This window comes from Mixophyes fleayi, chromosome 2, assembly GCF_038048845.1.
Source record: "Mixophyes fleayi isolate aMixFle1 chromosome 2, aMixFle1.hap1, whole genome shotgun sequence".
NCBI lineage: Eukaryota > Metazoa > Chordata > Amphibia > Anura > Limnodynastidae > Mixophyes > Mixophyes fleayi.
Window position 1 is genome coordinate 361,126,652 of NC_134403.1, and position 16,196 is coordinate 361,142,847.

At 46.0% G+C, this 16,196-nt stretch overlaps 1 protein-coding gene across 1 annotated transcript; it reads right to left on the bottom strand.

Annotated features, from left to right (window-relative positions):
- Positions 1-1,920: 1,920 nt before the first annotated feature.
- PSMG1 (proteasome assembly chaperone 1) lies at positions 1,921-10,847 on the bottom strand. Its single transcript, XM_075197253.1, has 7 exons — positions 10,613-10,847; positions 9,257-9,366; positions 8,149-8,303; positions 7,089-7,151; positions 3,232-3,430; positions 2,984-3,120; positions 1,921-2,170 (listed from the first exon to the last, which is right to left on the bottom strand). The coding sequence occupies exons 1-7, from the start codon at positions 10,735-10,737 to the stop codon at positions 2,096-2,098; spliced, it is 864 nt and encodes a 287-aa protein (XP_075053354.1). The 5' UTR covers positions 10,738-10,847; the 3' UTR covers positions 1,921-2,095.
- Positions 10,848-16,196: the final 5,349 nt, after the last annotated feature.

Below are 16,196 nucleotides of genomic sequence, written 5' to 3' on the forward strand. Positions count from 1 at the left end.
AGTGCTCTTCAGACAACGCAAATTAAGGAAAGCACTCTACATTTGTTTGTTGTTTTGCTTTTTTTTTTGCTATTTAGCCCCCTTTAACACTTAAAAGTATTTCAAGAATTGCATTATGATACTATCCAGTGATCACATGATGGGGTGTTCAATACCCCGGGCACAGCCAGAACGGGTTCCTACAATCTGTTTTTAAATGAAAACCACTAGATGGAGCAGGATCATCCTGGATACATGTCTTCCATCTCCGTTTCATGTGGACCATTTGAGTAACATGCTCTAAATCAGTGTTGGCCAACCTGTGACACTCCAGGTGTTGTTAAACTACAAGTCCCAGCATGCTTTGCCAATATATAACAGCTAATTGCTGGAACTTGTAGTTTCACAACACCTGGAGTGTCACAGGTTAGCCAACACTGCTCTAGATAATGAAGTCACTGGACAAAAACATCTGGTCCTTGTTACGGACATAATAAAAATCTATTGTGTTTAAAATAAATAGAATATATATATATATATATATATATATATATATATATATATATATATATATATATATATATATATATATATATATATATATATATATATAATCAGAATAACTATGTATACATTATTTCTAATCATAAAAACTGACAATTATTTAGCTCTGTATGTAATAAAAAAAAACAAAAAAAAACATTTTCAATTAAATAATTAAATAAAAAGAAAACAAAAAGTGGGGAGCAGAAAGGATTCACACCCCAAACGTTCAGCGCTCTATCACTCTAACCTACAAACCCCACATGCAGCTATTATTTTCCATCCTTGTAGAACGCTAAATAAGCAAATACGTCTCCGCTATCAACTTGGTGTCACGGTCAACGAGAGACGTAAGAGCTCGTGGTATTGTCACGTTATTGATCAGCTCACCAGAGAGCAGACATAATGCAGCACAGGATGAGAATCAACCAATACTGCCCTCTAGTGTCACTACAGAGTACTACAGCACCCTCACAATGTAAGACCAATGATTTTACTTGATTGTTTAATTGTTTTTAAAACATTCTCGTCGCCCTTCCCCTCTAGTTAAAACTGCATGGCATCCCAATACGCGTGACAATTACCATTCAGGAAAATTAAATGCCCAAAATGTAAATCTTCCGAGCTTCATCCCTTAACTAATTATATATTATATTTATCCAGCATTGATTGAGGCACTCTAGGCCAGTGCAATCCTGCTCCAGGCTGAACAGAAACAATATGAAGGGTCTGCAGACCGGAGTTTCGATGTAGCTCTCCTATATTAATGTTCATATATAAAATACTATATATTTTTTTCCTACCTCTTTTGAAAGGTGTTCTTCCTTTCTCTCATGATGTTATTTTCTTACCTCACACCAGCTAAACTGCTCCTCTCCTTCACTTAGCACCCTACGGATCACATGGGAAAACCGAGGGGGGGGGGGGGGGGGTTCTTAGTGCCTGGAAACCCCCTCCAAGCCTGGGGCACTGTATAATTGAGGTGGCTGGACCCTGCCCTCGCTTCACACGACTCTGCTTGAAAAGGGAGAGCTGCGTGCATCTAACAGTAGTGCACGCAGCATTGCCCATGTATATTATGGCTATAGGAAGAGTTGGAGAGCAGCCAAGCACTGTCTAATAGTATAGCCACACCCCCATGTATGTTGGCCACGCCCACTGGTGGCGTGGTGTGGAAACCCCCCTCTACAAATCCTGCGTTTGCCCCTGGACCGCTGGAATCCGTGGCACATTACCTCGCGTCCAGGACATTCAGATACCCACCGCTGTGCTTCACGGCTACATCATAAAACAACTGCCCCCGCCAAAATGTCCGCCTCCAAGTGTAGGAGACGAGTTCAGGCGACTGCTACTAGAATTAGGCTTTAATATCTGAATGTATACAACACAAATGCACGGTTAAGAGAAAATAAACATTTTATTCCTCGACATTTACTAAACAGCACTGTGTAAAATGACCATTATAGTTCAGCCTCCTATTCCCTGCAGAGGTAGGAAAACCAGACTCTCCAGCTGGGGAACTACAAGTCCCATCATACCATGTGTCGGGCACGTACGGCCCTCCCAGACAAAACTATATGTACAGGTTGCTTTGAACTTCTCCGGTTTTCACCGTCTCCTTCAGACTTTCTTCAATTTTGTCAGATTTCTGAAAATAAAATAGTATTACGCTCATTCATAGCATGTGGCTTCAGGATTATGGGGTAGATTTACCAAACTTTCTAAAAAGGAAAAGTGGAGGTGTTGCCCATAGCAACCAATCAGATTCTAGCTATTATCTAGTACATCATAGCTATATTCTAAGTGGTTGCTATGGGCAACACCTCCACTTTTCCTTTTTAGAAAGTTCAATACATCTATCCCTATATGTTTATTTTCACAGGTAATATAGAATCTATTCTTTAAGTTGCCCAAACTGTTGAAAAATGGAAAACAAGAGCATTGGCAAAAGATTTATCAACGTATGGTCGTTCCACTCTATTCTTATAGCCTGCAGTATTATAATTGCTACTGGTCTTAAGTTTACTCAATGACTTTGCCTCCACACAGCGATCTCACTGGTGTTATCTGTAACGGACCAGATACAGCGGTAAAACCACCAAATAATAGGATCATAATCAGTCTGATGATTTTCAGGCTTTACCAGGAATCCAGTCTGCAGACGACTGTTCTGTCTGTGCGTGTGCGATGATCTGCAGACTGTAACCGCAGCTTATGTTATGCTGGCCTGGGCCCACGAACAGATGGATCTGTCCAAATCGAAGATGGATCCCGTCACACGCTGGTTGGTCAGCCCGGGTGTGTCCAGTTTAAAAGCTTTCAATATACAGCGACATTCTAATGTGTAGATTGTAAGAATCAACTATGTCGCAACATTCCGTTATACTTAATATCTCTACCGGGCTTTTCAGCAATATAAAAAAAAAAATCTGTGCAATAGGCGGAGGTCACGGAATCTTACCACAGCCAATCGGATCATGCTCTGGCAGGACAGGACGGGACGGAAAGCCTCCATGGTAATGGAATCCAGTTTAGTGATGTCGGTGTAGCACTGGTAAAACACCGCGGGAATCTCCCAGACCTGACAATACGTCATCACTGCAAGGGACAAACGGAACCAATGACAAGTCTCATCCTATCCTCAGTTCTTACACTACAATCACTTTACATAATAGGGTCTGGTGAACCATCACCACCAGTTATTATTACCGGCGGCAGGCAGTCCATCCGCAATATTTGGCTGCTCCAGCGGGCCGCAGGGCGTCCTGTCTATGTACCGCTTGGTCTTGATGGCTTTGAGGAAGGGGACCGGCAGGTTATAGGTGGAGTCTGGGGTCTTATAGTCTGAGACGGGGCAGGTAGAAAGTATGGTGACCTTTAAACTGGACCTCTGTATGCAGCCGAGGACCTGAAAGACAATATATAGCACTGTATGTAAACGCCAATATACCAAAATGTCGTGGTGACTACTGACAATATGTGTTACACAATATCCTGCATTCAGTTTGTATGTAATGACTACAGAAACTCACATAATACATTGTGTCATGACTCTATATCACCTTACCGCTAACGAATCGCTTCTTGTTTTACTGCTAAACCGTTATTTTGATTACGTTGCTGCAAAATGACATCTCACCTACTCTTCACTTATAGATTCCAAAATGTACACCTGTCGCACAACCAATCACATGCAAGTGTGAAAAGGCCACTTAGGAAGTCAAGAAATGTGGGTTCAGCAACTTACACTCTGGTCAGACAGTAACTAAGCCCACCCGCCACGTCACGGCTCCTGTCCAATATATACTGTATGCAATTAAATGGTGAGAGGATAATTTGCTGTAAAAGTGAAAATGTGTCAGGAACCCCCAGTTCTGCAGGGAAGCTCTTGGATTGTCGGGTACAGATGGTGGCATCTACAAGGGGGGGGGGGGGGGGTACATGACTTTGGGAAGAGCTGGGCTGGTTGTGAGCACTCCTTGATAAGTTTGGTTTGGGCGCAAAGGTGCTCCTGGATTTGCACAGTGAAGCAGAAACAAGATTTCGTTTTGTGGGACGGGATTTTTTCTCAGTGAGACAAAGGAGTAGAGAACGTGCACATACATGAGCATTTTCGGCTATATGAGAAAGTGCGATTGTAAAGCGCTATGGAATTTGCTGGTGCTATATAAATAAATGTTGATGATGAAAGTGCAAAGCCTCTTCCTTCCAAAAACATGCCTTGAATTCTACACCACCTTCAGATTTTGCAATTTGCAAATGACCCTCGGTGAGTGGATCCGTTAAATTCACTCTAAGGGGCATATTCAATTAAGACGGCAGATTGCGGTTATGCGCAGCTGAACGCTTCACGTTACTGCAACATCGGTACATGGGGTGTGACTGCGTTCTGCTGTCTTAATCGAATATGCATCCTAAAAAATTACTTGAAGTGTAAAAGGCTCTCTCTGTAGGATACAAGGTAAAACTCACTCGGTCCCTGTTTGTATTTGGGAAAAAAACAAAAAACACTACAGTCGAGGTCGGAACTTCAGAAACCTTTGGTGCCGCGAATACTCTCTGGCCATAATAACGCCAACGTTTCCCAACTGCAGTTAGTCACACACTCACTTTATTCAATGTGTTGCTGAGCAGAACAGACTTTCAGTTTTGTATTCACAAGTGGAGACATGCAGAGAGTTTAGCGTCTTAATAGTAATGTAAAGTACAACACTGTAGTCTAGAGACTTTAAATACTCCATCAAAGGACGTCTGCAAAACATTTATCTCCGATGCTTTGGATACGATAGAAACCTGCTCTGTTCATACAACCACATTCCATTGCACAGGAAAGAGCAGAGTCGTGTCCGAGGGCAACACAGATAAACTCTGGGGGTTAGATTTACTAAAACCTTTAAAATGGAAAAGTGGAGGTGTTGCCCATAGCAACCAATCAGATTCTAGCTATCATTTTCTAGAACGTACTAGATAACCGATGGCTAGAATCTGATTGGTTGCTATGGGCAACACCTCCACTTTTCCATTTTAAAGGTTTTAGTAAATGTAAGCCTTTATTAATAGGGGGTTATGTCCTTTAACATTCGATGTCAGTCATAACGAGAAGTCAATATCTGAAGGAATCCCGAACGGCTTTTTAAGATACTAACGATCCGTCTAATTTAGAAGGATCATTACAATTACTAGTGAGACAGACACTGAAGGATCCGGCTTCATCTTATCGTGTAATAAATACGGAGACCGGAAAAAGTCACACTCAGTAATTCTACACTGGAACATGTCCAACATCAGAATGGAAGGACTAACGCTTATGACATTTCTTCCAAGATTTATTTATTGTTTCTCTGCATTTTGACAGAAAATTCCATCAATGTAACGCGCGCCATTTCATGGGATTTTTGAAACTTATCCAATTGCAATCAGATCTGTTTACAGCAGTTCAGGACATACATGACCGTGTTTGAAAATGCCGCTTGTGCAGATAAATATTTGTACAGACATCACCTTCATCCAGAGTTCTCCCTGCGTCTGACAGACACGATGACAGTGTGTTTGGGCTAAGAGTGATGGGCCAAAGGTCTGGTTCATATTAGGCTGTGATTGTATAACTCATGGGATGGGAGCGGAATGAGGAGTAATATTTGGGACATCTGGTAATTACTGGGGGCACGTGATGAATCATTCTCATCTTTATACAAGAGATCAGTCAGGTTATATCTACCCCGCCACGTTCTCTTACAGGTTCTTCTGTGCCGTCCTTTTACAGCGGGCCAATTGTCTATTGCCAGATATTCACAGCAAAATGCAATGCGCTAATTCTCAAGTGTAGGTATACCAAATACCAGGGGCTGACACTGTTTTAATGCCTAGAACCAATTGATATTTTTGGAAGAATAGTTTTTTTCCAATCTATGGAGCACTGTGACTGCAAGAGTGTGAATGGAACCAATGGTGATTAGTGTCCGTCTCCCTCCGTCTGTCCGTCTCCCTCCCCTCCTCCGACCGTCTCCCTCCCCCCCTTCCCCCTCCCTCCGACCGTCTCCCTCCCCCCCTTTCCTCTGGCCGTCTCCCTCCGTCTGTCCGTCTCCCTCCCTACCTTCGATCGTCTCCCTCCCCCCCTTCCCCCTCCCTCCGACCATCTCCCTCCCCCCCCCTTTCCTCTGGCCGTCTCCCTCCCTCCCTCCCTCCCCCCTCCGGCCGTCTCCCTCCCTCTCTACCCCCCTCCGGCCGTCTCCCTCCCTCTCTACCCCCCTCCGGCCGTCTCCCTCCCTCTCTACCCCCCTCCGGCCGTCTCCCTCCCTCCCTCCGGCAGTCTCCCTCACTCCCTCCCTTCGGCCGTTTCCCTCACTCCCTCCCTTCGGCCGTTTCCCTCACTCCCTTCCTGCGGCCGTCTGCCTCCCTTCCTGCGGCCGTCTGCCTCCCTTCCTGCGGCCGTCTTCCCCCTCCCTCTCTCCGGCCGTCTGTGTGTCTCGCTCTCGTCGTCTGTCGGGAGTGGGGGGGGGGGGGAATCAAGGTGTTAGAACATTTTGTGCAAGGTCTGTAGGACACACAATATATGACCATTTCATTGACCTGGAAAAAGGGGGAGATAGGGACTAGCAAGTGGTTCATCTGGTTGCAGAGACGACCAAGGCCCTGCACACCAGCACTTTGCATCACTTTTAATAGTGCTGTAATGTTATCCGACATGTCACCTAGCATTAGGTCATGGTTCCATTACAAGCAATCTATTGTCATTATGTGCCTGGGAGAGGTGGACCAGCAACTTCCTGCATAAACTTTACCCCTCCCGAGTACAACCGACCCCCCACTAACGTCATAAAGACATCACCGTTACACTCTTTATACTGAACTCTGTATCAGGTGTTCAGGAATCAGATCAAAGAGCTGCTCTACAGCCTCTACCAGACAACAGTGTACAGGGTGACCGTCCCCAAGAGATGGCAGCACCGTGGCTGTAAGCGATGTGCAAGGACAACGCATACAGCACTGGAAGCGGATTGCGTTAGTCCATAGTGTAGATGTTAGTTACAGCTTTTCCCTTCAATAACAACATTTCTGGTTCTCACCTTCTCGCACCACTGGAATTGTTGATCTTCTGCCACAAAGCACTTACACTGGCACAACATTACCTGAAACCAGAGCATACAATATCAGAGAATACCTCAATCTTAGTAACATTCTAAGGACATTTATGAAACATTTAAAAAAAAAAAAAACATATTTTTAAAATTTACGTTAAATCCTTTTCTCTAAACCCAAATGGGGAGGGGGGGGGGGCCCACTGGTACCAGGGGGATCTTGCTCCTCCCTCCTCTATACCCCACAATCTGGGGACTCTGTTTTTGCAACAAAGCCCCCCAGGAGAGACAGAGGATCTAGAGCAAGAACACGTCATCTCGGAAAAGAATCACAACTTTTCAACAAGAAAAAACAGCAACAGAGGGTGAGTGCGCAGCGCCCCCCAATGGATTCAGAGTAAAGGATTTAACGCAAGTATAAAAATCTCGTTTTCTTTTTCATCCTATGGGAGACACTGGTACCATGGGAATATCCTAAAGCAGTGTTGGCTAACCTGTGACACTCCAGGTGTTGTGAAACTACAAGTCCCAGCATGCTTTGCCAATATACAGCAGCTTATTGCTGGAAGGTTATGCTGGGACTTGTAGTCTCACAACACCTGGAGTGTCACAGGTTAGCCAACACTGTCCTAGAGCTTCCCCATTGGGTGGGTACAGTCACCAGGTTGCGCTGTGTATCACCTTTCAACCAAAGCTGGCATCCTTGGCTGCCAAAACATTACACCTGCAGAAATATGTGTACAGAAGACCATATTCATAAGGATGCAGCCGATCAATCTACTGGTTTCGAGTGAACGGATAAGCTGCATTTTCATCAATATTGATCCAGCTCACAAAATAATGGCTCCTATAGGTGCTAGAATTTAAAATCACATTTACTTTATTTCATCTTCCAATTTTGCCGCTGCTTCAATGTGATTGATGCATTCTCTGTACAATAAACAAATATCTCATTAACCGTGCAAGATTTTTCAGGGCTCTTTGCTATATATATATATATATATATATATATATGAATATCCCCCAAAATGTCTGTGTATCTCCTCACCATGGGATCAGTGATTGATCGATAGAAGATGCAGGACGATGGGGCAGTTGTGTTGTCATTTCTGGGTATGTGGTCTCGACACCTCTCATTCCACAATCGGATATAACCGGAGACCTCCCAACTTCCAGAGCTCAGGATATAGGACGACACGAACCCTGGAGACAGAAAATATACATTAGCGCATATGATCCTGCGGTATCGTTAACATAATTAGGTTTTAAGTGGGGCGGGAATAGAACTTCCTGTAGCCAATCAGATCAACTTAACTCTCATAGCAGCAGGAAATGAGCGAGTTGATCATGTGGGAGGCAGGGACCGTCCAATCATGTGATTATAATAGTGAGATCAGGACTGTATGTGACAGGGGCAGTGACATGATGTGAGGAGGGGAATGGAGGCAGCAGGAAGTCACAGACTGAGAGTTATATAGTAGAAGGAGCAGGGTCCCCAGCAGCACAGAGTATATCAGGAGATGAGTGATGTGTTAGTGAGGACAGGGCTGCATGTGACAGGGGCAGTGACATGATGTGAGGAGGGGAATGAAGGCAGCAGGAAGCCACAGACTGAGAGTTATATAGTAGAAGGAGCAGGGTCCCCAGCAGCACAGAGTATATCAGGAGATGAGTGATGTGTTAGTGAGGACAAGGCTGCATGTGACAGGGGCAGTGACATGATGGGAATGAAGGCAGCAGGAAGCCACAGACTGAGAGTTATATAGTGGAAGGAGCAGGGTCCCCAACAGCACAGAAAATCAACATAAATAAACAGTTCAATGTTTAGTTACGTATGTTGCGGATTAGGCTGAGCCCTAAAAAATCAAGCAAGATGATAATGATAGACAATTGTACAATCCTGTTTACAAAGATTTGCGTAACAATTTGTAACTTATATTGTAAGGCGTCTAACTGATGCTCAATTCCACAGTTTATTTATTATTATTATATCCCACCTCTCATTACTGAATTATAGTGCACAGAGAGCCTCGGACATCTCTGTGGTAGAGGGGTCTTATGTGCCTGAAGCTATTTACATACAATGGAATTTTCAAATGTTTAACCCGCGGAGCACTGCGTACACTTGTGGCTCTATAGCACGACACGCTACAAACCTGCGGCATTATCACCAACAGCGAGGATTAGGCTGGTACAGGGGAGTTTATGGTCCGGAGAAGATTCAATAACTGCGCAGGTTTCCGTATTCCAGGTGAGAGTCACCTCCCTGTAAGGAGAACACAGGATGTCGGACTGTTAGCACAAAAAACAAAAACCAGAGCTAATCCCAATCTAGTCAAAAAACTCAACAAATGACCACATGTGAGGCGTTGTGTGCGCCCAACCAGAAAACTGAACGGGTTTTGTTTATAATAAACATCTTTTTATTTTGAAGTTACCCGTCTTTAATACAAATTACATCAATACTGGTATATACTGAGGAGGGGTCTTCGCCAGGGCCGTTTTAACAGCATTATAGGCCCCGGGCAAAGCTGTGCACTGGGGCCCTACCTGCAGCATACGTGTGTGGAGGGGGTAGAGGAACTGGAAGGAAGAAACATCAGATTTAAACACATTTTTGCGCCAATGGGGGCAAAGAAAACACCAAACAAAGCCACTGCCGGGTCACAGCCTTCAAACTTCATTGCGATCCGTTCCATTTCTTTCATTATTTACGTTTAGTAGGTAGCAGGTGGAGGCAACTGACACAAACTGATAAAAATAGAATAACTTTATTATAGCTTTACGGCTTCAAAAAATTGTTTGTGTTGATTTTGTCTTACTAATGTACAATTAGTACGTGTACGTTGTTTGTGTCAAGGCCAAGATATGTATTTGCAAAAGCAGGATCACACGTACAGATAACAGGTGATACTGAGGGGATTACTCCACCTAAACATTTAAATAAAGAGGGTTTGAAGGTTCTAAATAAATATCCCGGAATAATATACTGAAAAGTTAGCATGCCTATGGGGCCCCTATGCTTGTGGGGCCCCTGGGCAACTGTCCAGTGTGCCCAAGTGTTAAAAACGGCTTACAGAGCAGTCTCGGCATAGTAAATAGCAGCGGTACATAATGATTGTTACAGCTGCTGAGTAATACATAGCGCTCTTATCCTCTAAGCTTAAGAAGTTAAAATGTATTGAAAATGTGGACTTCGAATGCAAAAAGCAAATTCAGTGCACTGATAGGATGGGGGTTGTTATTACGTCTGCGGTACCCCAAGTAACCTGCAGTTTAGCAGCAAAGTGTTCTTGGACAATAGTTTGAAATAAATGTTGGACACTACGGATTTGTGCACCAGATGGACAGCTGTAACTAGAAGATGATTATAGGATTATACTGTACACTGATTACAGGTGACTACACAGATTACTGTCTACAGAAAAGGTTAATATGTAGCACTAGTAATCCCTGTGATGTAAAACACCATAGAATGGGAGTGTGGGCATTGTATACAGATCAGTAATTACCTTTTCTTCTCTAACTCCCTCCTGATCTCTCTATCCTCATCCTCCTCTTCTTCTTCCTCTTCCTCCTCATCGTCATCCACAGCCCGGGAGAAAACAGACACAACCTCCCCGAAGAACGTGGCCATCTCTCAGCTGTAGGTAGAAGGTTCTGTGCAGCAGGAAGCAGCTCCCAGCTCAGCCCAGGACGGTGCAGAGCATGACACAGACAACAGGCCACACTACAGACAGTGCCTGCAGCGGCCACTAGAGGGAGGAAAGAGCCGCACAAGGGATCATCAGCGGCCACTAGAGGGAGGAAAGAGCCGCACAAGGGATCATCAGCGGCCACTAGAGGGAGCAAAGAGCCGCACAAGGACGATTATATCTGCAGTGATCATCAGCGGTCACCAGAGGGAGCTGAGGGAGCCACTGCTGCAGATTGTATCGACCATGATCAGCAGCGATCAAGATAAGAGAACATTAACATGCTCACACGAAGCTGATGTGTTTGCTCAGTAGTGCTCACTAGGCGAAGTCTGAAATCACGATCGCACTCGGCTCTGCAGATAGTTTCGGCAATGATGAGCAGCGGCCACTAGAGGGAGTGTGAGAGTTGCGGATCAGTGTAAGGTAGATGGGAAACATGCTAGTAAATGGAAGAGTAGTGATTACCACAAGAGGCCGCTAGATGGAGACCTAACCGAGTTACCTGTTTGCACAATATATCGAGAGATACTGTAAGCTCCAGGCACCTGCCCACTGGAAAAGATGGGGCAGGGACTGATGTGAGTTCTCTGTACAGCGCTAAGAAATTAGTGGCGCTATATAAATAGCTGATGATTATCCCTGATAGCATTATACACACTAATGCACCCTCACAATTATCCCAATCTCTACTATGAAACACATTTACTCCTCTTGTGTCAGCTGTGCCCTCTTCCACTTAGAATATAAGCTCTATAATAAGCACGGTCCTCCATACTCTTTGTTTTCATGTCTGCGATTATTTTGTCTACCTTGTATGTCTCTGTTTTATATACAGGGCCTGATCAACCATTAGGCTGACTGATCAGGCTGCAGCCTGGGGTGCTGGGACCTGGGGGACGCAGTGCAAGCAGCAGTTAAGGGGGGTTTTTTTACGTGTTTTTTTTTTACTACTTATTACTTGCACCCGGAGCTGCCCCTCCCCCCCTCCACTATGCTGTCACTCCCTCGCTGTCATCATCACGTCCCGACAGTGTCAGTGAGGAACCCGGCAGAGAGGAGCAGCAGCCCGAAGACAAGTGTTGGGTAAGGAAAGCATGGTGTACAAGGGAGAGGGGCTGTGTGCTGCGAGGAGGGTGGGGGGGGGGTTCCTTGTGATTCAGAGGGGGCAGTGGTGTGATACACAGAGGGGGTGCAGTGGTGTAATGCACAGGGGGGGTGCAGTGGTGTGATACACAGTGGGGGCAGTGGTGTGATACACAGTGGGGGCAGTGGTGTGATGCACAGTGGGGGCAGTGGTGTGATACACAGTGGGGGCAGTGGTGTGATACACAGAGGGGGGTGCAGTGGTGTAATGCACAGGGGGGGTGCAGTGGTGTGATACACAGTGGGGGCAGTGGTGTGATGCACAGTGGGGGCAGTGGTGTGATGCACAGGGGGGGGTGCAGTGGTGTGATGCACAGGGGGGGGGTGCAGTGGTGTGATGCACAGGGGGGGCAGTGGTGTGATGCACAGTGGGGGCAGTGGTGTGATGCACAGAGGGGGCAGTGGTGTGATGCACAGGTGGGGGCAGTGGTGTGATGCACGGGGGGGTGCAGTGGTGTGATGCACAGGGTGGGCAGTGGTGTGATGCACAGTGGGGGCAGTGATGTGATGCACAGGGGGGGCAGTGGTGTGAGGCACAGTGGGGGCAGTGGTGTGATGCACAGGGGGGGCAGTGGTGTGAGGCACAGTGGGGGCAGTGGTGTGATACACAGGGGGGGCAGTGGTGTGATACACAGGGGGGGTAGTGGTGTGATACACAGTGGGGGCAGTGGTGTGATTCAGAGGAGGGCAGTGGTGTGATGCACAGGGGGGGTGCAGTGGTGTGATGCACAGCGGGGCAGTGGTGTGATGAAGGGACACGCTAGGGCTGTCTATTCGGATTACTTGTCATTTCCATTTGGACCAATAAAGAAAGGAAGATGCTAATTGCTTTTAACAAGTACATAATACATAGGCTTATTGTGTTTTGTGTTCCGAAATCTAGCACCTGGACACATCCCATCTAGAAATCCTGTGTTTGTCCCTGGGCAGCAGCGGAGTCTGGACTGTGTCTGCATCAATCATCCCTGCATCTGGACCTCTGGAGGAGGTAAGGCTTATATTTTTGTTTTTGTTTTTTACACAAGTCAAGTGTGTGAGGGTCTGGGAAGTGGGTATTTGGTGTGTGCGAAATTCTGTAGGAAGTTTTACCTAGGGCTCCGAGAAACCCTGCAGCAGCCAAGAGGGGCACAGCCGCATAGTTAAATAAGGGGGTGCTGCAATGGGGGTCAGACTGTGCTGCAAGGGGCAGAGTGTACTGCGAGGGGCAGTGTGTGCTGCAGTGGGGGGCAGTTGTCCTGAGGGGGGACAGCAGAGTTGGCTGTACAGGGGAAAGTATGAAGAAGGGGGACTGAGTGTGCTGCAAGTGGCACAGTGTCCTGAGGGGCAGTGTGTGACGGAGGGGCGCTACGGGTGTCTTAGCCTAGGGTGGCCTGAACCCTTAATCAGGCCCTATTTATATATGTACTGTTTTCCCTACTGTACTGTGCTGCGGACCATTGTGGCACCTTACAAATCTACGATAATAATAATAAAATGTGTAGGGATAATAAGGGTTGTGTGTTGTTAAAAATAGATAACCTACTTTGATTAATAAGGGCAGCACCTGAGTTTATTGAAGCCAGGCTGGAGGGAGATCTGTCCCCTCCGCCCCATCCCTGGACTTCATTTTTGATGTAGTGTAGATGTTAGTGTCTGGTGATCATGTGGGATTACTTATAAGAGGCTACATTATCCCCCCCTCTTTCAAACGAGGGTGCCACTTTCTCTAGGTCTCAGGATGGGGTAGATCAGGCACTTTTATTACCCACAACCCATTCTACAGCTTTTTCTCGAGAGCAATGATGTCAATGTTATTATCATTATTATTAACATTTACTTATATAGCGTCAGCATATTCCATAGCGTTTTAAAATTAAGAACAACACAGTAATAAAATAACACTGGGTATTACAGACAGAGAGGTAAGAGGGCCCTGCTTGCTGGCATAGAATCTATATGACAATAGGGGTTTGACTGATACCAGATTGTAAAGGTAGAAAGTGCTGAGTGGCTAAATAATGCAGTCACACAATGTGGGTCATCAGGTCAGAGGCTTGATGGACTATAGAATGAACACACAGGTCTTATGTGAACTGTGTAGAGCAGTGTTGGCTAACCTATGACACTCCAGGTGTTGTGAAACTACAATCCCCAGCATGCTTTGCCAGTAGATAACTAGCTGATAGCTGGCAGAGAATGCTGGGACTTGTAGTTTCACAACACCTGGAGTGTCACAGGTTAGCCATCACTGGTGTAGAGGATAGTAATAAAGTACCCTGGGGGGGGGGGGGGGGGGGGTTAATAGGGTGGTTGTGGAATTTTCTAAGTTTGTCTAAAGAGATGGGATTTCTGAGAACGTTTGAAGACTAGAGGAAAGTCTTATTGTGCGAGCCAGGGAATTAAACAAAGTGGGTGCAGCTCAAAAAAATTCCTGTAACCGGGAACATGAGCTGGTAAAGAGTATGGGTGAGAGATGCAGATCTGGCAAAGAATGGAGGTGTAGAGACTGACAGAGCAGATCAGCAGTAGAACATCGGTTTCCAAGCAAAATCAATCTAACCACTGCATGCAATATAGATTGTAGTGGCGAGAGTCTGATTCGGGTAAGACTAGTAAGGATGATATTGCAGTAATCAATGTGGTCTTGTGCAAGATATGTGCGTATTCTGGAAATGTTTTTTCGATGTTTGTAACAGGATTTAGATATAGATTGGCGGTGAGGAACAAATGATAGTTTTGAGTCCGTGATCACAACCAGGCAGCGAGATTGTGATTTTATTGTCTACAGAAATAGAAATGTCAGGTAGGTAACATCTGTTGGTGGGTGGGAATATTATAAACGCTTTTTGAAAGATGGAGTTTGAGTTGACACGAGAACATCCAAGATGAAATGGCAGAAAGACTAACGCAGAACACAAATGGCGAGAAATCAGAATAAATTAAAGATAATTCCATAGACAAAAAGGTCTCTGCCTTAACTGTCATAATTTCATTGCTTTTTGCAGTTTTCTTACATTGTAGATTGTGTATAAGGAACCTTAATTGGACATGTTAAACCGTAAGGTTTTTTGTCTATGGAATTTTTATGGCTTTTTGTGAAGTGTATACATGTATGTTCTGGCAGTCAGTGGTGGCGTGCAGTATGTATGTATGCATGCATGCATGTTCTGGCAGTCAGTGGCGGCGTGCAGTATGTATGTATGCATGTTCTGGCAGTCAGTGGCGGCGTGCAGTATGTATGCATGTTCTGGCAGTCAGTGGCGGCGTGCAGTATGTATGCATGTTCTGGCAGTCAGTGGCGGCGTGCAGTATGCATGCATGTTCTGGCAGTCAGTGGCGGCGTGCAGTATGCATGCATGTTCTGGCAGTCAGTGGCGGCGTGCAGTATGCATGCATGTTCTGGCAGTCAGTGGCGGCGTGCAGTATGTATGCATGTTCTGGCAGTCAGTGGCGGTGTGCAGTATGTATGCATGTTCTGGGAGGCAGTGGCGGCGTGCAGTATGTATGCATGCATGTTCTAGCAGTCAGTGGCAGCGTGCAGTATGTATGCATGCATGTTCTGGCAGTCAGTGGCGGCGTGCAGTATGTATGTATGCATGTTCTGGCAGTCAGTGGCGGCGTGCAGTATGTATGTATGCATGTTCTGGCAGTCAGTGGCGGCGTGCAGTATGTATGCATGTTCTGGCAGTCAGTGGCGGCGTGCAGTATGTATGCATGTTCTGGCAGTCAGTGGCGGCGTGCAGTATGTATGCATGTTCTGGCAGTCAGTGGCGGCGTGCAGTATGTATGCATGTTCTGGCAGTCAGTGGCGGCGTGCAGTATGTATGCATGTTCTGGCAGTCAGTGGCGGCGTGCAGTATGTATGCATGCATGTTCTGGCAGTCAGTGGCGGCGTGCAGTATGTATGTATGCATGTTCTGGCAGTCAGTGGCGGCGTGCAGTATGTATGTATGCATGTTCTGGCAGGCAGTGGCGGCGTGCAGTATGTATGTATGCATGTTCTGGCAGTCAGTGGCGGCGTGCAGTATGTATGCATGTTCTGGCAGTCAGTGGCGGCGTGCAGTATGTATGCATGTTCTGGCAGTCAGTGGCGGCGTGCAGTATGTATGCATGTTCTGGCAGTCAGTGGCGGCGTGCAGTATGTATGCATGTTCTGGCAGTCAGTGGCGGCGTGCAGTATGTATGCATGTTCTGGCAGTCAGTGGCGGCGTGCAGTATGTATGCATGCATGTTCTGGCAGTCAGTGGCGGCGTGCAGTATGTATGTATGCATGTTC

What these genes read in the sequence shown, in the direction of transcription:
- PSMG1 (XM_075197253.1), bottom strand. Translation starts at nt 10,737, where the DNA reads ATGGCCACGTTCTTCGGGGAGGTTGTGTCTGTTTTCTCCCGGGCTGTG. An exon ending in AATTCCAGTGGTGCGAGAAG is followed by an intron (nt 3,431 to 7,088) that starts GTGAGAACCAGA and finishes ATTGTCTTTCAG; the next exon opens with GTCCTCGGCTGCATACAGAG. An exon ending in GGATGGACTGCCTGCCGCCG is followed by an intron (nt 3,121 to 3,231) that starts GTAATAATAACT and finishes TGTCCCTTGCAG; the next exon opens with TGATGACGTATTGTCAGGTC.